The 23015-nt window shown below is 35.6% G+C and overlaps 1 protein-coding gene across 1 annotated transcript in view; it reads right to left on the bottom strand.

Moving 5' to 3' along the window:
* Positions 1 to 13131: 13131 nt before the first annotated feature.
* ODF2L (outer dense fiber of sperm tails 2 like) overlaps positions 13132 to 23015 on the bottom strand; it is a 42346-nt gene continuing 32462 nt past the window's right edge. The window contains exons 13-18 of the mRNA XM_082675232.1: positions 22354 to 22458; positions 20217 to 20375; positions 18834 to 18919; positions 18589 to 18751; positions 16128 to 16253; positions 13132 to 13656 (exon numbers count right to left, since the gene is read on the bottom strand). Coding sequence (XP_082531358.1) covers positions 13528 to 13656; positions 16128 to 16253; positions 18589 to 18751; positions 18834 to 18919; positions 20217 to 20375; positions 22354 to 22458 — 768 coding nt within the window. The 3' untranslated portion in view covers positions 13132 to 13527. The remainder of the gene's footprint in view (positions 13657 to 16127; positions 16254 to 18588; positions 18752 to 18833; positions 18920 to 20216; positions 20376 to 22353; positions 22459 to 23015) is intronic.

Raw genomic sequence — 23015 nt, 5'->3', positions numbered from 1 at the left:
TTATTGCAGCCTCATAAAGCTTTATCATGGGGGCCAAAGTCTTCATTATTTCCTATGGCCTAGATTCATTAAACATAGCTCTGCTTGGCTAATGCTCACAACTAACATACACATAGCAGCCCATCATTTATAATGCTCCCACCATCAGCACCAACCCCATGACTGTAAATCAGCTTAGGGAATCTTGTTGTCCTAGCCATTCCAGTTACCCCCAACTGAGCATTTACGGTGAATTACTGTCTCATTATAATCTACTTATAGCAGGAATTAATGCCATAATCATAGGCTATTGCTCTCTTTACATATTTATCAAGCCATAAAAGGACATCGCATTGAATCAATTAAACTCTAATGTGTGAATACATTCTAATAATCTTGCACATCATCAGCTATCACAATAAACTCTCAATTTATTATTGGTTCAATTATTTATAAATTAAATAAAACATTTGTGACTAGACATAAGCTTACATTTTTAATAAAGCAAGAGGTTTCCTGAGAACTGTAGAGAGAACTTGCATTTATCAACTGTAAAATACTAAAAAAGTTATCCACAGACTTAGAATTTAAAAAGTTAATAAAATTACAAATAAGTGTAAAACTCAACCATACATATTATTTTGCTTCAATCATTTTCCCATTGCAAATGATAACTTTACCCCCGCTATTTCAAAGCCAAACCACACTGCTCACCATACAATGTAAACTATGTGTTCCTCTGGAAGAGAAAAAAATATGGGAACTTCCCTGGTGGCACAGTGGATAAGACTTCACACTCCCAATGCAGGGGGCCTGGGGTTCGACCCCTGGTCTGGGAACTAGATCCCACATGCATGCCACAACTAAGAGTTCACATGCCACAACTAAGGAACCCACAAGCACAACTAGGGAGACCGCCTGCCACAACTAAGGAGCCCACGTGCTGCAACTAAGGAGCTAGCAAGCTGCAACTAAGACCCAGCGCAACCAAATAAACAAAATAAATAAATATTTAAAAATATATGTAACATGCAGAGAGAGAACAGAGGAGAAACTGAGGTGGTAAACAGGCTAACAATACACCAATTTCTGCTTCCATATAACAGGTTGTAAGTAGTCTGGATGAGCCATGGATTAGAGAGCCTGATTGAGGAAGGGCACAGGGATTCTGGCCTACCCATCTACCATCTCAGATCCAAAGGCATCTGGAGTTAGTACCAGTTCTCCCCCAAGGGGCATAAGAAGAAATTCACAGTGTCTTTCACAAGAGAAAGGCTGGAACATAAAAGCAAATACCAGCTCAGCATGCATTTCTTAAGGCAAAGGGTCCCAATCAGTGCCACAAGTGGGTTACAGATATGGAGATACTGATCTTCTCAACCCGTAAAGTGATCTGGTCAAGACCTATGTGGGCTAGAGCTCTGGGCCAGAAACTTCTGGCTATAAGCACCCTCCTCTATTTACTATAATTTCACATAAAGAATATTATTTTCCATATGTGTTATGGTTTTTAAAAGGTTAGGAAGCACCGTTGTAAGGGAAGGAAATAGGTCTTAATCATCTTTGTATGTTCAATAAGTCATATTTTCTGAGGGGGCAGTTGCCAGTGCTGGACATGGCTAGACACTGAGAATTCAGGCTTGGCCCCTGGCAGAAGACTGCTTCTGGGGGTCAGAGAAACCAGCAGAGATTTGGGTGGGTTGGTGAGAAATGGAGGAAAACACTGGAGACTTAAGGGTCTCAAACATACAGCATGTTTGCTCATAAAGCCATTTCCTGAACTCTGAAGCCTAGGTGGGGCAAACTGGCTAAAATCTTAACCTGAAAATCTGTGAAGAACAGAATTACCTGCACTCAATCAATGCTGAAGAGAAAAAGACCCATCAGATTCTTAGTTCAAAGTCCAAAAGAGACATGTCATAGAAAAAGGGATGACCAGAGGTAGACTTGGACTGAGTCTTACCAAAACAATAGCCCAGCCTTGAATCAGCTGATTGGATTAAGGCAATTGGCCTGTCCTCACTCAGTCTACTTAACAGAAAAAGGGTAGACCTTCTTTGGTGAAATATAAAGCATCTTTAGTTTCTACAGCTTTTTTAATAGAAGAAAATTTAGAATAAATGATATTTGACTGATCTAGAAGAGGAATCAAAGGAGAGAAAAAGGAACATAAAACAGGTGGATCAAACAGAGAAAAAAGATCAATATAAATCCAACTATATTGGAAATTACATTAAATGCAAATACGCTAAGATATTCAGATAGGGATTATCAAACTGAAAAAGCAACAAGCAAACAAACAAAATATATTTTGTGACTTACAAAATAAAATATAAAGCCATAGAGGGGTTGAAAATAAAAGCATGGAAAAAGATACACTATGTAACCACTAAATGAATGAAAGCTGGTAGGACTACACTAATATCAGACAACACAGGCTTTAGGGCAAGAAGCATTATTAGAGATCAATAAAGACACTTAATAATGATAAGAGGAGTTAACCACAGGAAAACATCACAATTCTAAATTTGTATGCATATAGTAACAAAGGTCGAAACAGAAACAGAGAAAACTGACAATTAAAATGAGAGATAGAAAAATATACAATAGTAGGAGATTTTTACATACCTTTACTATTAGAAATTTGATACAACTGGGAGATGTAGAGAAAACTGCTTTCCTGACTTACTTCCTACCCCACCTCCCAACACACAGATAAAAAGCAGAATTTGGCTGCCATAAGGAGGAAGAAAAGGAACACTGATAACCCTCCCCACCATGAGGCCCTAAAGGACTGCTGAAGACTGAGGCAGGACCAGCAAAACTGAGACAGCCTCTTGCTTCATCACAAGCTTAGCACTGGGTAGCAAACAACAGTCTATTGGGGAAGGGACAAGAGAGTGGAGAATGACACCCTCTATGGTGCAGGTGTGCAGGGACTGCTGAAAGTTGAGAGGGGAGGGGCATACTGAGAAAAAGTGTTTGGCACCCCCAAACCCCACAATAAACACAAGGTAACTGCTGGAGAGATTTGAAATTTGTGGGCTCTGAAGGTAATCACAACAAGGATACTCAAACCAAGTTAAACTACTGAGTACATTGATTCATCCCTCCACACTAATGGCATGACAGAAGAAGAGTTGTACCCAATCCTGGGCATAAATACTATGTATATGTCTACTATTCGTCTACCCACAATGTACATTGTTCAATCAAAAATTATAAGATGCAGAAAAAAGCAAGATTAAAAAAAATCCATTGTCAAGATAACAGAACTAGATCTAGCAATGATCTAAATGTTGGCATTATTAGACAGCAACTTAAAAATAACTATGATTACTGTGTTAAAGGAACTAGTGAAAAAATGGAGACAATATGCATAAACAAATGGGAAATTTCAGCAAATGGAAACTATAAAAAAGTTAAACAGATATGCTACAAATTAAAAAAAAAGCACAACATCAGAGATAAAGAACTTCTTCAAAAGACTTATTAATAGACCAGACCCAACCAAGAAAAGAATCAGTGAACCGAAAGATAGATCAATAGAAAGTATCCAGACCAAAACGAAGAAAAAAGAGAAAGAGACAGAAGAAAGAGAGAGAGAGAGAGAGAGAGAGAGAGAGAGAGATGGGCGGGGGGGATGGGGTGGGGAGAAAGGAAGGAAGGGAGGGAGGGAGGGAGAGAAAGAGAAGACAGAGCATCCAAGAGCTGTGGGACAATATCAAAAGTCTAACATACATGAAATGAGAGTCCCAGAATGAGAAGAAAGAGAGAACAAAGCAGGAGAAACGTTTGAAAATGCAATGGCTAAAAATTTTCTGAAATTAATGAAAGACAAAAACCCTCCAAGATCTAAGAAGCCTAGAGAACACTAAGGATGATTTTTAAAAAATAAAATAAAAAGGAAAAATCTAGACACATCATAGTTAAACTAGAGAAAATCAAACATAAAGAGAAAATCTTGAAAGTAGCGGGGTGGGGAAAAAAAACAAGAATCAATACAGAGACAAAGATAGGATTGACACTTCTCTTCTTGTCAGAAGTTATGGAAATCAGAAGACAATGAATTCCATTAGAGAAATGAAAAACAAAAGTCAACCTAAAATTCTATGCAAAGTGAAAATATCTTTCAAAATGAAGACTAAACATTTTTTTTCCAGAAAAAGATAAAGTGGGAGACCTTACTTCTAACAGAATTACACTGCAAAACACATTAAAGGGTTTTTCAGACATAAGGAGTATGATACCAACTGGAAAAATAGATCAAAAAAAAAAAGAAATAAAAAGTGCCAGAAATGGTAAGAATGAGGGTAAACATAAAACACATTTTTTCTTATTTTTAATCACTTTGAAAGATAACTGTCAAAGCAAATATAGTAACAATGTATTGTGAGGTTTATAGCAAATACAGGAGTAAAATGTTATAACAATAATAGCAAAATGGATGGGAGAGAGACAATGAAATTATACCATTTTAAAGTTCTTAGGTTATAGGCAAAGTGTTATGTTATTATGTGAAGGTAGACTGTAAGGACTTAAAGATGTATGTTTTAAACTGCTAAAACAAAAAAACAAAAAACTAATAAGCCAATAGTGGAGATACAAATTAAGTAGTAAAACAATATTTAATTAATCCAAAAGATGGAAGGAAAAGAGAGAAAAAGGAAACTAAACAAATGGGACAATTAGAAAACAATTAGCAAGATGGTAGATTTAAATTCAACCATATTATTAATTATATGAAAAGCAAATTGTCTAAACACCTCAGTTAAAAAGCAGAGACTGTCATATTGCTATCTACAAGAAAATTCCTTTAAATATAAAGGCACAGATAGCCTAAAATAAAAGTATTAAAAGTAAATATAGCATGCAATCACTAATCAAAAGAAAGCTGGACTGGCTCTATTAATACGAAACAAGGTAGACTTTAGAACAATGAATATTATCAAAGATAAAGAGGGACATTATATAATATTAACTGTCAATTCAACAAGATATAACAATCCTACTTGTATATACACTTAACAATAGAGCTTCAAAATATATAACGCAAAAACTGATCAAATTGAAAGGAAAAATAGGCAAATTCCCAATTATAGTTGGGGACTTTAATACAACTCTTTCAGTAATTGAAACAAGTAGACAGAAAATAGCTAAGAAATAAGAAGACCTGAGAAATACTATCAACTAATTTGACCTAAAACAAATCAAAACAAACTTCAAAGGACTGAAACCATTCAAGGTATATTCTCTAATCACAAAAGAATTTAACTGGAAACCAACTACAGAAAGATATCTGAAACATCTCCATGTGTTAGGAAGTTAGAAATTAGATAAGTAGAAAATAACCAACTGCCTGGAAACTAGGATTACATTCATAAATAATCCATGGATTAAATATTAAGTCAAAATAGAAATCTAAAATTATTTTAAACTGAATGATAATGAAGATATGATATACCAAACCTTGTGGGATACAGATAAACAGTGCTTAGAGGGAAATTCCATATCCAGAGCATATATAAAGCAGACTGTCCTCTCCAGTGTAGGTGGGCATCATCCAATCCATTGAGGGCCAGAATAGAACAAACACAGTGGAGGAAGGGAGGATTCATTGGCTCTTTGCCTGACTACATGAGCTGGGACATCAATCTTCTTTTGCCCTCAGCACTCTTGGCTTTCAGGCCTTTAGACTCAGACTGGAATCTATACCACTGGCTCTCAGGCCTTTGAGGAATGCCACTGGCATTCCCAGGACTCCAGCCTGCAGACAGCAGATCATGGGACTTTTCAGGCTCCATACATAATCACATGAGCCAATACCATATATATTGTTTTTCTGGAGAATACTAACACAACCTAGAATCTGTCATACAGAGTGAAGTAAGTCAGAAAGAGAAAAACAAATACCGTATGCTAACGCATATATATGGAATTTTAAAAAGCGGTACTGATGAATCTAGTGCCAGGGCAGGAATAAAGATGCACACGTAAAGAACAGACTTGAGGGCATGGCAGGGGGGATGGGGAACCTGGGATGAAGTGCAAGAGTAGCACTGACATATATATACTACCAAATGTAAAATGGATGACTATTGGGAAGCTGCTGCATAGCACAGGGAGATCAGCTCAGTGCTTTGTGACGACCTAGAGGGATGGGATAGGGAGGGTGGGAGGGAGGCTCAAGAGGGAGGGGATATGGGGATATATGTATACATATAGCTGATTCACTTTGTTGCACAGCAGAAACTAACACATTGTAAAGCATTCATACTCCCAAAAAGATGTGGAAAAAAAATTTAAAACTCTGATTAAGAAGGACAAACTTCCAGTTACAAAATAAATGAGTCATGGGGATGGAATGTACAACATGGGGAATATAGTCAGGAATATTGTAATAATTCTGTATGGTGACAGATGGTAACTAGACTTATTGTGGTAATCATTTTATAATGTATAGAAATATCAAATCATTATGTTGTATACCTGGAAGTAACATCGTTTATAGGTCAATTACACTTCAATTAAAAAAAAAAAAATCTGGACTTCCCTGGTGGCACAGTGGTTAAGAATCCGCCTGCTAATGCAGGGAACACAGGTTTGATCCTTGGTCCAGGAAGATCCCTATGCTGCAGAACAACTAAGCCCGTGCGCCACAACTACTGAGCCTGCGCTCTAGAGCCCACAAGCCACAACTACTGAGCCCACATGCCACAACTACTGAAGTTTGTGCACCTAGAGCCCGTGCTCCGCAACGAGAAGCTGCCACAATGAAAAGCCCGCACACCATAACAAAGAGTAGCCCCCACTCGCCGCAACTAGAGAAAGCCTGCGCACAGCAACGAAGACCCAACAGAGCCATAAATAAATAAATAAATAAGTAAATAAGTAAATTTATTAAAAAAAAAAAGTTGTACACCTTAAACTAACACAATGTTAATAAAAAAAAAAAATCTGTTACTCAGGCAGTTCCAAAGTAAATGAAGGAGGGGGAAAAAAGAACCAGAGATATGACTAAACCCCTCATGACCACAAATATTATTGATATTTATTTTAAGACTGGTTAGTTCACATCTTAATAAACTTCACGTAGAATTAAAAGACCAAACAAAAATACTGATCAGCAAGTCCTAATTAAGAAAGTGAAAAGGCAATTCACAAAGAAGTAGAAACTATTTTATATAACTCCAATGAAAATTCATATCTGGAATTCATTTTATACTAACTACAACCTAACCTGACTTTTAACAACAAAAGAAAATTTTAATACAAATGGATAATACAATAAATAGAGATGTGGGAGAATAAACACCAGCTTCGGGTATTACTTAAACTGCTAACAACTAAATATTAGCGAAAAATAAAAATATAGCCTTCTAAAATTATGAACAAATATTAATATTTACAATTACAGAATTCCATATAATTTTCAAAGCATGTTCACATTTCTACTTGACAGTTATAACTAAATCGAGAGATGATGTGACCAAATTTATATTCATTTTAATGTCGAATGAGAAGATTTGTTTTTACTAGATGCCAGGCACTGGCTAAGCAATGGAATGGCATAACAGAAGTAGTTCTGCCAGCATTGAATTGTTACTTCAGGATAAATGGCTAAATTGCAGATTATTGTAGCAAATGGCATGAACAATTCTGTGTTTCAAGAACCTTGAAATTTCTCATGGCATTTGATACAATAATTCACATCTAGGCATTTATCTTAAAGTCATAATTTGATGCAGGCAATGAATTGTACATCATGATGATATTCACTGCAGAAACATGGAAACAACTATGCAACAATGGAGCAATAATTATTATGATGTATCCAGAGGTAATGGGACAGTAAGTTTATTGGTAGTGCGTGATCATTCTCATTTTACCCTATCTTGTCAATACTAGGATTACCTCTTTTAAATTATTGTAGGGAAAAAAGATTAGTTTTCATTTACAATTCTTTACTAATAAATCTGAACATCTTGTAAAAATGTTCATTGGTCATTAGTAATTCTTATTTTATGAGTTGTCTGTTTTTATCCTTTGGTCATTTCATCTGATGGATCTTTATATTTTATTAATTTGTAACAGCTCTCTATATGTTGGGCAGGAAAAAGAAAGTATAGAAATCTTTGTGTCTGTTTTACCCTCAAGTGTTACGCTTGGAGTTTTAGCATGAATCAGATCATTAGAAATTACAATTCCTGTTTCTTAAGATGCTTCAACTTCTGATAGTTTTCAACTTCATGGAGACTATCAGAAAGGTTAAAATACAATTTTTCAAGTAAGATAAGTTCAAAATAGTAAAAGCCAAGATAGACTTCTAGCATAGAAATGAAAATTTATAAAGTTTTAAGGTAATTAAGTGTGCTTATCTGTAGAAGTGAAAACAAATCTTTTAAAAATAAAAAAGTTTTAGGTAGTATTACATTCAGGTAACATTCAAGAAGTTTTATTATTTTATTATTCAAGAAGTTTAATTATTAAGATGAAATTATTTATTTTTACTTAAGGACCATTTACACATATCTTACCACCTTGGGTTTAGATGTCCTCTTTAGTTAGTTCTTTTTTTTAAATGATAGGGAAAGGTATCTATTTTACAAAAAAGCTGCAAAAAATAAACTTTAAGCTTGCCAAAAGCATTCACAGTATATAATTAAAATGTTTCTAATCAAATAATGTATGATAGTTAATCACAGGTTTACTTTTTATAGTTTTAGCCATAATCAATTGTCAATATTTTCATCTACTAATAACAAACTAGATATAAAGGGCTCCTAACAGTTCTTCCCTCCAGTGCCCACCCCAAACTATGCCTACATAAGAAGAAAAGAAGAAAGATACTAAAGTTATTTTTAAAAATAAGACTAAACTTTAACATTTTAAGGAAATCTTAAATTTCAAGGAAAATATTAATTTTAAATGTTTGTGTGTGCATCTGTGTGTGTGTGTGTTATCTGAAAGTACTGCAACTAGTTGTAATGATAAATAAATCAAAACTACTAAGTTACACTTGGGATTTAATCAACTTCCCAATTCAGTAGCATCAAAAGAAAAGAAGACAACATATGGGATTTTTTTTATTAATTCTTAGACAAGAAAAGAAGAGTGAAATTCCAGTTAAATTATCTGAAGCAAACAGCTATTAAGTGAACCCATTCTATTGAATACCTTCCCGACTCCCAATACCAGCTCCCTCCCATTTTCCACTGTGGCCTCTGGAAAGTATATCTGATTATAAACAAGGTCTCTACACCCTAGTCTATTCAGTCTCTACCTCTGCCTGAACAGAAACCTGACCCCTCACCTAGGAAACTGCTTCCCTTGCAGCCCTCAGGAATGAAAGCTACTCATTCTCCCAGACTCCATATAATTTCCCTTTAGTAGGCAAATCCCCTCTCCCTACTTTGAAGATCAGATCTAGTGGCAATATCACTAACCCATCATCTATCTGTCCATCCAACAAATACGTACTTAAGTGCCTGTTACGTGCCAGGCACTGTGTTAGCTATAGGCTACAGAACAGTAAATCCTCATAAGGGTTAAAATCTAGTGAGACAAATATGAAACATAATTACACTGAGGAGGGGGACAAGGTCTTAAGGCCATGAATGTGAGGGCCAGGACATGCAGGGCCTTGAGGGTCATGTTGAGGACTCTGGATTTTATTCTACAATCAGAAACCACCGATAGAGTTTCAAGGCTTCATTCCTCCCTGGAGTCATTACTCATCCACTCACATTTAACCAGGATGCTTGTCCTTCAGCTCTACCCAACGCCTTCTGCATCCCAGAAAGCTTCACACCCAAGGCTTCTCAGCTCAACATCCTGGACTCCAGTGACCTCCAGCTCCTCCTCAAGCAGGATTCTCTCCACTTTTTCCTTGTCCCAAATTACTCCACCTCTGAAAATCAAATTCCAGTATTCCATTCTCAGGCCATAACCTCTCACCAAGCCTACTCTTCTTCCACTCTATACCTATCATGCCTGTCCTTCAACCTTTAAATTATTATCTGACTAGAAAAAACAACTGAAATATAATCTCATCAGAATAAGTGAAAAGTTACTACTATTTCCTCCACCCCTACCAAGGCATGTAGGCTTTTCTACGCCTTCCTCCATGCCCATATCAACATATGTGAACTTATATACACAAATGGAGAGATGCTTGTTTTGATTACAAAAAGGGAATCATACCTAATACAAAATTCTGTGACTTTTTTTACCCTAAAAATAAAAATCATGCACAAATCTCAGGCCAGTAGATATAGACTGAATTCATTCTTTAAAGTGCTGCACATTGTTCCAGGTACAGATACTGCCCGGGGTTCCCCTCCAACGTGAACTTCACTTGTTTCTGCAACAAACTTGCTGACCCCAGAAAACCTCGAAGGAGACTCTTCAGTGGAGTAAAGTGCTTCCATTACTGGTAGTTGGAAAAACACTGATACTTGTGACTGAAAAAGTCTGGGAGCAGAATGGCTGCTCACAGCACCGCAGCGGAGGGTAAGAGGTTTCAGGCCCACGAGTATTGAAGCCATCATGCCTTTCACCACTTAGTTTGATACTGCCCCAGAAATGTGCAAGGCAGGCTGCTGGCAGGTACTGAGGGAAACACAACCATGAGCAGGCAAGGAAAATTAAAACTCACTTACGGCTCTCACTCTCGGAAAGAAAGATGGCCAACACAATAGAAACAGGAGATGCCTGCTGAGGTAGAACCAATGGAAGAAACAAGAGAATTTTAATGAACACAGAATGGAATTACAGTGCTGAAAAACAAAAAAACGAGAAAAACCCCACCACTTTCGGGAACTAAAAATCAATCCTGACTTATTTAGAAATTCAGTACCCAACAGAAAAAGAGAATGACTGCCCTTGAGAACCATGTAAGTGGTTAGAAAAATCAGGTGGAAGAAATACCTCACAAGAAACCCAGTGACAGATACCCTGAGGGAAAAGGTAAGCTGCGTGGAGGTCAGATCCAGGAGACAAATCAAGGAAGAGGAAAGGAACATGTGGAGAGGTAATAATCCCATAAATAATGGAAGGAAACTTTTAGAACTTAAGAAAGTCATGAGGCCCTGAGTATCAAGGATAAAGAGAAGATCCTGCCAGCCTGTTAGTACTGTGGGAACAAGGGCTTTTGGGGATGATGGGAAGTTGGAAGCAAACACTACTTGGGGACTCCAGGAGACTGACTCTGAACCTGACGCTGAGCTTGGTTCACACGTCAGAAGAGCAGAATGTCTGTGCTTAATGTTTCACGTGGAAACATTAAGCACACAGATTGTTACAGTTCTCCTGGCTCCCACAAACTTCCTTTGTTATTCTGTGTCACTAGCATCTGAGTACTAACCTTAGGGACTTTGCAGTAAGACTTTTCCTTCCACAGTCCAGATGAAATATTGCGGGGACCAATTTTTAAACGCCATATGCACAAATTACTTTGATAAAAATTAAAAATATAAAAAAGAGAAAGTATTCATAGATGAAGCAATGCATGCTTGTTAAAAGAAACCATTACCTTTATTTATGAAATATACATGAAGGTAGTACGGTCATAGTTAAGAGCAGAGACTCTGGATGCCTGCTACTTACTAGCTGTGTGACCTTGCGCAAGTTACTTAACTTTTCTGTGTTTTGGTTTCCTGAAGAGTAAATCTAATTAATAGCACCTTTCTCATCAGACATAAAGATTAAATGAATTAATACATGTACTACACTCAGAACTTTGGCACAGACTAGTACTCAATAAATAACAGCAATGCTGCTGCTGGGCTACTGCTGCTGTCACAGCTTACAACAGGAGAAAAGTATTGTACATAGAACTTTTAATTTTGGAGTCAGAAGGCTTGAGTTCAAATGCCAACTTTAAAACCCAAAGAGTTTTATATCACAGCCACAGAAGTTAATCCCTCTATGCTTACATTTTGTCATATCTAAGGGAGGAATATGAATACCTCCCTCTCTTAACACCCATCTATCTACCTATTCACAAACATCAACTGAGTATCCATATCAGGTATTCTGTGGTGGCTGAAACAGAATCATAAATAAGATACAGTTCTGCCCTTAAAGAGTTCACAGTCTAGTGGGATATACTCAAGAACCTTAGTTTTCTTTCACGTGAGTATTTCCTAAGGCTGTCTTTGCCGTAGGAGATGAAGAAAGGACCACAAGGGTCAAGCATGTGTTTTAGTACCACAAGTACTATGATTTAAAATTAAAAGGCAACTCTAATATTGTTGGCAATTGTTGGGAAAGAAATGTGGCCAGTTTCTGAAATTACTGTATTTTGCTATTTTAAGAAAAATACTATGAAGCAGTTGGGTCACAGGGTAGTAAGCCCCTGCAGATGATATGGCAGTCTTAGGAGTGAGGGGACCAGAGATAAGCAGGCCCCCATTTCTGGTCAGAAGTGGATAAAACACCTTGGGGGGACTGAGCTCTGTTCATAGGCTGGACTGTGTAGTACACAACTTGCCTCTTTGAACAATCTTTTGAGACCTGAGTGTTCTTTGAATAAACAGCTCTCAAGCCTTTCTCTGAGAGAAGTCACTACTACTTGATCCCTTGTCAATTACATCCATCCCCTTTTAGAGTATCCTGCCTTGACACATAGGCTAGGAGATTACAGAGAACATGTTCTTGGTAGCTCTTCTACGTCATCCCAATAACAAACACCTTATTTTAAAGCTTCCTGGGATTAAGAGTGTTTATTTTGATCATCCCATGTGAGCTGGCCATGCGTAGGGGTGGGACAAGCTATTCCCCTTTAATCTTTCACTTAACTCAGGGGTTTCAGAATGTCTACACTAATAATATCAGACAATCACTAACATAAGATGAAGAACAAAAGAGACTATGAATTTATAGGAGAGCCTAAATGCCTATTCTTTATAAAGAAACAATGCATGCCAACATATTTTCACCTGTTACCGTCAGTTGGCATTTAGTAGCCATGACTTAAAATTCTATATTTAAAACCTCACAGGAATTATAATGGCATCTCTGCATATTTGAAATAATATTAAGTACACTGAGACCTTTGGTATCTTTAGAAAGTATGCAATTATATCATTATTAAAAATAATATCCAGAATATTTTCCTTTATTATATTAATATATAAATATACAGCACCATAATGTAAAACAATTATATACATTATTTAAAATCATGTATTTGGCTCATAATTGGCCTAGGTTTATTACAAATTCACTTGAATGGTTGCTACAAAGAATGATTCTGGCTTCTTTTCTGTGTGTAAAATATTCCAAAAACCAAAATAAATTAAATAGATATTAATCCAGAGCTAAGTGAAGATTATCCAGCAAAAAAGGAATACTAACATGTATCTTGTTTTAAAGTTTCAACTGGATAATAAATTATGTTTCAAAAATCTTTACATAAAAACCCTAATAGTACCACCCATAAATCATAAAATATAGCAACAGATAATATATTTATTTAATTTTTATCTAATTACTTTTTAGACTCATAGTAAAAACCTATTGCTTATAGAAAATAAATCCAACAATTTATCCAAACATTGTTACATAAGAAGTTTTAAGAAACTGTAAATAATTCTTAATACTCTCATTTTGATTCTCCGACTTTTCAAGACTATGCTGTATTTCTTTCAAACATACTTCCTGATGTTGTGCTTTCTAAATAAAAAAAGAAATAAAGATAATTAATAATGACATTCATATCAAAGGACAGTCATAATATAAAATTTATATACACAATAATTGAATACATGGTTTTTAATTTTTTTAAAGAAAGAATCCTAACATCTGATGTGTTGATTATTAACTTAGAGCTCACTTTTCTTTAAAATCTAGAATAAAGCACATACATGGTTGATCTCTACTGTGACAGAGTTTGTTGTAATACACCTTCACTTAGCCCCAAATTATTACATATTTAACATGATTAACTCAAATGAATTTTACTTAAAACTATTAATTTCTATTACATTTAACATGACATATTTTAATACTAGTTTTTGCCATTTTCTTTGCCTAAAAGAATGACTTTTGCTATCTTAAAAACTGATAGAATTCTAGTTTTGATAATATGAATATTTTATTTTTAGAATCTTTTAAAAAATAAAATGAACTCAATATCATAGGTATTCTTTGAGGAAAAAATTTTAAATGTAATGTATTTTTAAAATATTCAGCTGCATATAAATTCCCAAGAGATCTGTTCACTGAAAATACTTTAGATAGACAGGCTGCAAATATCATCTAGCTTCCAACTAAAATGTAGGCACCTTGAGAAGAAAAATCTTTTATATCCTTCCTATCAGGTGTTCAATGACACCCAATACCTTGTGAAACTGAGCGATGCCCCCAGGGGAAGTGTGGTGGGTGGTATGAAACAACTTGCTAGGCTGAGCTACACAAAGTCACAGAATGGATATAGTGAATCTTTGAGGAACATCGATTTTACTTAACAACTTGGGAGGGAAAAATATTAATACAAACACACATACTGTAAGGTAGAAAGCAAAATATACATGGATTTTAGTATAATATATAAGACTCCAAAGACATGTCAGGCTTCTTGGTCTGAGGTAAGCTGCTGAGGGTCACCCTTGGGTCTGTGCAAGCACTCCGCCCTCCCCCGGAGCACTGGGCAGAAAATCTGTAGAGGCCTGCCACTGTGCGCAGGGCACCCTAGAAGACACCAGCATACAATTAACTATGAGACAGCCTCTCAGGGTGCTTACAGTTCAGATGGAGCTAAGCCTTGTATACAAAACAAATACTGAATTGCCAACTAAACTGCCCTCTGGAAGGGAAAGAACTCATAAACCCATTTTTCAGCAATGTCTAAATCTATGGTTAGAATTCTAGTTTCTTACTACTGTAAAAATGATCAGGTTTAGCAAAACATCAGATCTTAAATCTACCTATTTTAGCAGCTTTAATATTCCCAAGTACTGGGAATATTATAGCAAACACACCTCATCTTAATACTTATTTTATTTTTTCAGAAGTTTCAATTACACAAAGAATGTCACACATATTTTACAACAGAAAGTCTGACAGTGAGTTAAAAAAAAAAGTTTTGAAATAAAGGGAAGGCCTGTGCTAAATTAAAGATGAGAAATGTTTTGTTCTGATTAAATTGCCATGGAACTTTTGATGGCAATAAAATTAAAATATTGCACGTCAAAACTCATTTAACTTTTGAACCTTTCAGGTTTTCAATGATTTAGATGCTTGGGAATGAAAAAATAGTTTTCATGGAGTTTGGCTCCTGGAAAAAATAAAGTATTATTTCCTGTGTCACTGTTAAGTAGATAGTTTTCAAGTAATTCAGTCCCAACTAGTGCCAGCTTTCACAGTTTGTTATGCCATCTGACTGTTTCATGAATAGTTAGGAAAAAACATTAGAAGACTAATTAAACACAGCCAATTTGGTATTCTCATCTCATGGCTGAGTGGACCAAAGTATCCACTTCACATGCAGATATAAAATGTTTACTTAACACCAACTTATAACTTTCTAAAATATAATATGCATTATTTAAGACATATCAAAATCTAACTCATAATAAGTGTTTATCTTAAAAACTGAAAAACTCATATTAGAAAGAAAATAAGTCAATGATATCTGTAACTTTCATTAAGCATTTGTCATGTAAAAGTAATACACAGGGAAAGGGCCTGATGAGACTTCGGGGGAAATGTAATAGATGCTACCAAGGATGCAGGATAATAATTCTTTGCCCAAATGCTGACTTTTTTTTTTTTTTTTTTGCGGTACGTGGGTCCCTCACTGTTGTGGCCTCTCCCGTTGCGGAGCACAGGCTCCGGACGCACAGGCTCAGCAGCCATGGCTGACGGGCCCAGCTGCTCAGCGGCATGTGGGATCTACCCGGACCGGGGCATGAACCCGTGTCCCCTGCATTGGCAGGCAGACTCTCAACCACTTCGCCACCAGGGAAGCCCCCATTTTTATTTTTTATGATTTATATTATTTGTTATTTTTAATACTATCAGTAAAGCAATAGCCTTGATTCCCCTCACTTTGTATTTTAATTGTTTATAACTAAACTCCAAGGTAGAATGCTAAATGCTAACTTATTTTTAATGAAAATACATTAAGCCATACTAATACTTACACTGTTCATTTTGCAAATAAGTTGATTTTGTTCTTCATTTTTCTTTCTAAGCTCAGTTTCCAGATCTAATATTTTAATTTGTAAAGCCCTTTCTCTAGATGACATTTTCTCTATTTCTTCAGAAACCTGTAATTTTAATTAAAAGAAAAAACTAAATGTGCTTTCTTTAAAATATGATTTAAAGCCTTGACATCGTTATACTGTATCACTTCTTTCCAAACAGGTATTATTTGGATATTAGACAATTTAATTAGAAAGTGTTTAAAGATGTTCTATCTTGAGAAACGCATAGTGTAAGCATGTATTCTCCTCTTTGCTGTGTAAGTACCTGAAAAATTAGCTTGAAGTGGAAGAGGTATACGTATTTGCACTGCTCTGTGACGTTGGTAGGTTTTCCCCAATACTATATTTCTATAACCTGTTGACCAATTGCCATGTTTTACAGTATTTATATTTACCATGGTGTCTGGAGTGGTGGTGGGACATATAAAGTCCACAACCAACGCTGATTATAGACTTGGATGGACAGAACTGGGGGCAGGGTAGGTGATATTTACACCACACACACACACACACACACACGAGATTGGTTTTTCATTCATTCACTTCCAAAATATTCTGAATTTGAGTTTTCATATTTCTCCGATGGCTTATTTTAGCAGAAAGTCTAGCTTAGCTACATTCATCCAAGGATTCAGATACTTGGGAGCCTATCTGCAGGAATGCTAGGTTGGATCCATAAGAATGACAGTGGACGCAGGGACTAGTTCAGGAGCAAGGAGCTAGTAGAAAGGACTGTCCTCTAATCTCACTCCCATGGACTAAGTTCTAAGTTATTATAAAGTTATTTACAAAGATTTCTTGTGCACAAATTCCAAGGGTGATTGTGAGGATAGCAGGATTTGAAGCTGTGGGAGAAAGGGCCCTCAGGACAAGTATCTGTGTCCTTTACAATGTCCAGCAGTGTAGACAATGGTGACAGTGCAGTGATGGCACTCCTCATGTGGTAGGAACTAAAGACAACCCCATATTCCATTGTAGCAGGAAAGAAAGGAGAGGGCAGACACATCTCTGGGAACTGAACTCTTGTGAGAAGGAATCTGAGAGCACCTAGCATTTCCAAAGTCCATTTAGTCTGAACCCAGGATAAAGTCACTTCTTATTTTCCTCCCAAAGGTTGGGACTGAGAAATCTGGATTACACGTCTATCATTGGCAGTACATTTTACTACTTAGCTTTCATTCAATGATGTGTCTTTCAAAGTCAATTTAAATTGCTTTCCTGGAGTTAAAAAAAAAATCAAAATATATCTATATGACACTTACGATTTAAGAGCCACATTTCAAGGATATCAGATGTTATCTCACCCTTGTGGAACTGCCTTTAACAGGCTTGGGAAAGACCATGGGTGGAAGAGAGTCTAGACAGATAGATTCAAAATTTGGTGCTGGACATGTTAAGTTTGAGATGCCTATGTTAAGTGGAGATGTCAAATAAGTAGCAGAATATATGAATTTAGATGTCAGGATAGAGAAAAGTCTGGGGCGGAGATATACTTCTGAGAGTCATCAGGGTATAGACAATCTCCTTTTGGCATCATTCAATCCTATGAGGAAATTCATCATCCCCATTTTATCAATTAAAAAACTAAAGTTTAGAAAGTAGCTTGCCCTGGGTCAGGGTATAATGTGTCAGAGCCAGAATTCAAATCTACTTCTTGTGGATTCCAAAGCCCACCTCGTGTCTTTCAAGATTACATTTTCAAATCACTTGATAAATTTACCTCTTCTTTGAGATCTTCCCGAATCATTTTCTCCTCCTCTCCAGATTGAACTAACCACACTCCCTTGGTGTACCTTGTATCTTCCCTGCATTGTAGCACCTACTTGCTGGATGACATTTGTTTGTTCACATGTTATCTCCCTACTGGACTGTGAGTGTCCTGAGAGCTGAGGCCAGGTCTTATTCATCTTTGCATCATAAGCACTAGCAGAATGCTTGACAGACAGTGAGATATGTATTAAATGCTATCCAGATGGATTTAACTGGAAATTAATTCTTGTCTGTATTTATTTATACAACAACATTTGCCAAAAGAAAAGGGAGTTGAGCTTTATAGCTCACTGAATCCTGATCAAAACCAAAGGTTCAATAATTTGCATATTTGCTGTGGTTTCATTTAAAAAAAAAAGAGGGGAGACTTCTTTAAAGTGTTTTCCATCTCTGCCCTTTACTCTGCCACATCATCATTTATTTAGTGAAGTAACTCTGGACCAGTAATCTATCTGTTTAGCTCCAAAAGGGAAAAGCAGGTAAAAAACAAAAATGTAATTGCTCCCTTCACCCTGTCATCAGGATAAAAACAATAACTGTAGGTTTGGCAAGATGAGATATTGTCTGTTTCAAAAGATGACTCTTCGGTAAACTAATTAAAAAGTTTCTGAATAAAGGCCATCTGTACCTTTTGTCTTCCTTCTTCTACAGCAGCTTCCAGCTGTCTGGCCAATGCTCTATATTCTGCAGATTTCTCTTTAAACTCAAGATTGGTATGCTTAAGACATCCTTCTTGGTTTGCCAGCTTCTTTTCAAGCTCTTTATTTTCTGCATCCATCTGTTCTAATTTTCTTTTTACAGAAGACATATATTTTAAAATTATACTGTGTAGAAAAAAAGGTAACACCAATTTTAAGTCAATTTAATACTTACTGTTTAAGGTTTTCACATTTCAACTGAATAAGATAATTTTCCTCTTCCAGAGAAAGCTTTGTCAGAAGATCATGATTTTCATCAACCTAAAGGAGAAAAAAGTTTTCTTGGTTATTTTCTTTATAATCAACTTCCAAAGAAATCTATATAGTTTATCATTAGAACAATTATAAAAAAGAAGAAAGTATAAATATTATTATTACTCCTATACAGAGAGACACCACGAAATATTACATTGTTAAAATACAAGTTCTTAAATTCCTGGTTAATTAAAAAAAAACTACGTTGCCTCACGGAAAATCTATGAAAAATTTTACTGAAAGATGGCAATTAAAACATTCTGAGTAATGTTTTATTGAAAAAGAACATTTATTAAGTAAATGTGAAGATTTTAAACAGTAATCTCCTATTGTTGGATACTTAGGGTTACTCTTACAGTTTTCTGTTTCACTTACAGATAGTGATTGATAATTGAATATCTGTGAAGTTGTAACTCTGAGTAAAAATCGTATTTGTGAGAAGCAAAATAAAATAGATAAGCAAATCAACAAAGACACACCTGCCCATGCCAAGACAGAATATTCTTCCCATTGCTTCAAAAGCTATATTTAAATAGTTTAAGATGTTTTGAAAAATAAAAATAGAATTTTTCTCATAATTTCAATTAGTAATTTAGGTTATCTATGTGATCTGACATTTTCCTAGAAAGATCTCTTTTCAGGAACTTAAACTCAGCAAAGTTTTGTTTGCCTGTTTTTAAAATGAGGATGCATTTCAATATTAAATCCAGATTACATTTGAAAGATAGGGAATCCTTCCTAAAATTATTCTGCAGATAAAGAAAAAGACTTGCCACCACCTTTGAACAAGCTTCTTTGAAAAATAATTAAAAAAATATTTATTGTTTACTATGTGCTAGGCACTGAGTTAAGAGATGGCTGTATGGCACCCACGATCTCTCTTCTGATGGAGTAAAAAAAGTATATGTTGAAAAAAATAATTGAGAATAATACAAATAAACTTGGTACCTAATTCTAATTGAAATAAATTCTAGTTTTTGTAAGGTAAATTACAATAATTTACCTTATCCTAACATCAAAAAATATACATGTAAACATAGCTTTGTTCCTTCACTCATGCTATTACTATGTCCTCAAATGTCTAAATACAGATTTGTATGAATAAACTAAATCAGCAAATTTAATTACCAATATTTTAAAAAAATACCTTGAAAATAATATAGTATTTGCATGAAACTGACCTTTTATCAACTTATTTAGATGAGAGTAAAATAATCACCCCCTGACATGAGTGCCCTCAACTGGTGAAATTATTCCAAAGCATTTAACACATCTAGCAAAAATCAAAATGATGGCTGGACACCTGGCCCTGAAGCTCCCTAATGGCGTGTGCTTGGTCTGCACATTTCCCCTTGTGGTGCTGCAGGCTCTCCTGACACTCGTGAAGCCTCTGTTCTGCTGCCGTCAAGGAATTGCGGTCGTGCTCTAACTCCTTCAGATGAGACTCCATCTGGCCTCTCACCTGAGTTGTAGCATTAGGGAAATAAGTGCAAGATCACACATTCAGCATTAACGTTTCTACTATCTTAAATACTAGATATGCTTGCAATATAGTAAATGTTTTAGGTATAATAGTTTTTTAAAAAAGATTTAACCAAATAAATAAGAATAAACTTTAAGTTAGCCTCTGCTAAATAAGAATGTATGACTCAAAAGTGGGCTGGACTTCAATTAGTTTCCAAAAAGTTTGCTGAATAAACGACTATGGTAATATTAGCTTGCAGGGAGATTGTTTAAATTACTTAGGAAAGTAAACTTTTTTGAATTCTGTCATTTACATTCAAGTATAGATATTACTAAGAAAGCTGGTATGGTAGTTTTCTGCTGTCCAGCCATCAGGCTAAAGTAACTTTAGACTCTCTGTCATTCGATCTGGTAACTCAGATATTTCAATTAGAGCAGCCTTGCCGTGCTCAGCTTAGTCCACATCAGTAGGTTTACTGTATATAAATTCAAAATAGCTAATATCAGCAGTACTCAGTAGACTATAATTTGATCATTAATGTTATATGTTACTAAGAACAAATCTAACTGTATCTATATTAATCTCTTTGGCTGCTGCAATTCTTCACTGTGGCACTTTTGTGGAGATGTGACAAGAAGCAGCCCTAAAAAAATGCTTGTACTGCTAGTTAAGAAAAAATAACAAGACATAGGGCACTTAGGATGTTCACAGGGAGGGAAAACAAGAGCTAGACTCTTTCCCTGAGACAGGAAACACACAGAGCTGCTGTGCAACATCTGGCATTCTTGATCACAAAAGATAAAAGTAGAACAAAGCCTACCTCTGGGTCCCCAAACATCTAAGAGCCCATGAGAAAACCAGGAGACTTAAAACAGTAGGAAAGAAAAAGGATGCATTTCATTAGAAAAACAAATAATAATGGCTTGTCTGGTTTAATACCAGTAAGAAAACATTGTGACCTCACAGTATTTGAAAATCACAGGCTCCTGCCCCATTGGCCTTTTGAATAGGCTTTTTAAATAGACATTTATTTAGAGTACTGCCTACAAAAGAGGAGATATTTGCATTGGTATGTCTCATGAGAAAAACTGATCAAGAGGTATGAAATGATTTCTTCTCTGCTCTGCTAAAAATAGGTGAAAAGTATTGATAATTCTAAGTAGTAAGTTGCACATTTGATAGGCTACCTTTATCTCTTTTAACCAGCAGAATGTCTGCCCTGGCTGACCTCTTTCTTCTTCACATTGGTGCCTCACTCAGACTTCTCAATTCCAAGATGTGGGGACGACCCAGAGACAGTCACCTTATTACACTCAGTTGGAACTGACCAGTAACATCCCATGATGTCCCCAGCCGGGAGTCAGGGGAGTCAGCGTCCTACAACTTTTGCTGCTTCCTTACCAAAACAACGTGAAAAGACCCAAAAAGGGATGCAGTTTCATTTAAAAATTTAAAAATATTCACAAAAACATCATAACTTGCCAACACTGAACTTCCCCTCATTCTTTGGCAATAGGGTGAAAAAAAAGTAAATGATGTTGGGTTTTTTAATGTTATTTTTCTTCCATAAAAGCATTTAGCAGAGAATATTTACTTTGCTTTTGTACACAAAAGATTTACTACCAGAATAAAAAGGTAAGATTAAAAATGAAAGGTATTCAACTTTGCATGAAGCTCAGTGACAAATAACCATTTTTTCTGCTACTTAAGTCTGCTCTTGTATCAGAAAAATTATACATTTATGTTATTTCCCAAATATTTTGGAAAAAGTAAAAAAAAATATTCACACAAACAAACATTTCAAGCCTGGACGAAACGTCATGTCCTTAGAAAACAAACTGCCACAGAAATCGAGAACAGATAATTTCTAGGTCTAAACTAAAGAAAATGACCAAAATTAAAGAATTTATATAAAATTCATAAAGTACAAAACATACATAAAACATTATTTTATTGTTTAAAATGTCAAACTTACCTTCTTTAATTTTTTATTTTTGTTTTTTGTTATTAGGTTATTCTCTTGTAGCAAACTTTCACATCTGCTTTCCACCATTTCAGCTGCTTCCTGCAACTTCTGTATCTGAAAATAAAATACATTATTAAAGTAAGATGCATTATTTTATTATTAGGACCACTGTATGAAATAAAAAGCTAAAAAATTGAATTTAAATTTTAAAATTTCAATTTTAAACCCATTATCATTTTCCTGTTAATACTCTCAGTATGTTTATCTAATGTTATTCCTTCTTTTCCTATTAATACTCTCAGTATGTTTATCTAATGTTATTCCTTCTTTAAATACAGGAATCACTCAGTGCTCTACTCTAATCCACAATCCTTTTATGATTTACCTGTCTTTTCCCATCAATACTTCTAGAATCTTCACCTGAGCTCTGAATATTAGAGAGAGATCCTCATTTGCAGGCCCACGTCACTTTAAAGAATCAGTCTCTGGTCCAAACTAGCTCCCAAACCAATTATTTCACACTCCGAATCAAAATCTGCTCAAAAAATATCTGAGCACTTTATACAAGGCCCAGAGTCAAGAATATGGTAACTCATCTACAGTATTCTTGATGGGGGATTAAACCAGAACAACCAGCTGGAAGACCCAGATGACATTCCCAGTAACGCACT

The sequence above is a fragment of the Grampus griseus genome, assembly GCF_964374135.1.
Source record: "Grampus griseus genome assembly, chromosome: 1".
Taxonomy (NCBI): Eukaryota; Metazoa; Chordata; class Mammalia; order Artiodactyla; family Delphinidae; genus Grampus; species Grampus griseus.
The sequence above is the reverse complement of the archived record's forward strand: the minus strand, read 5'-3'. Positions and strand labels throughout refer to the sequence as shown.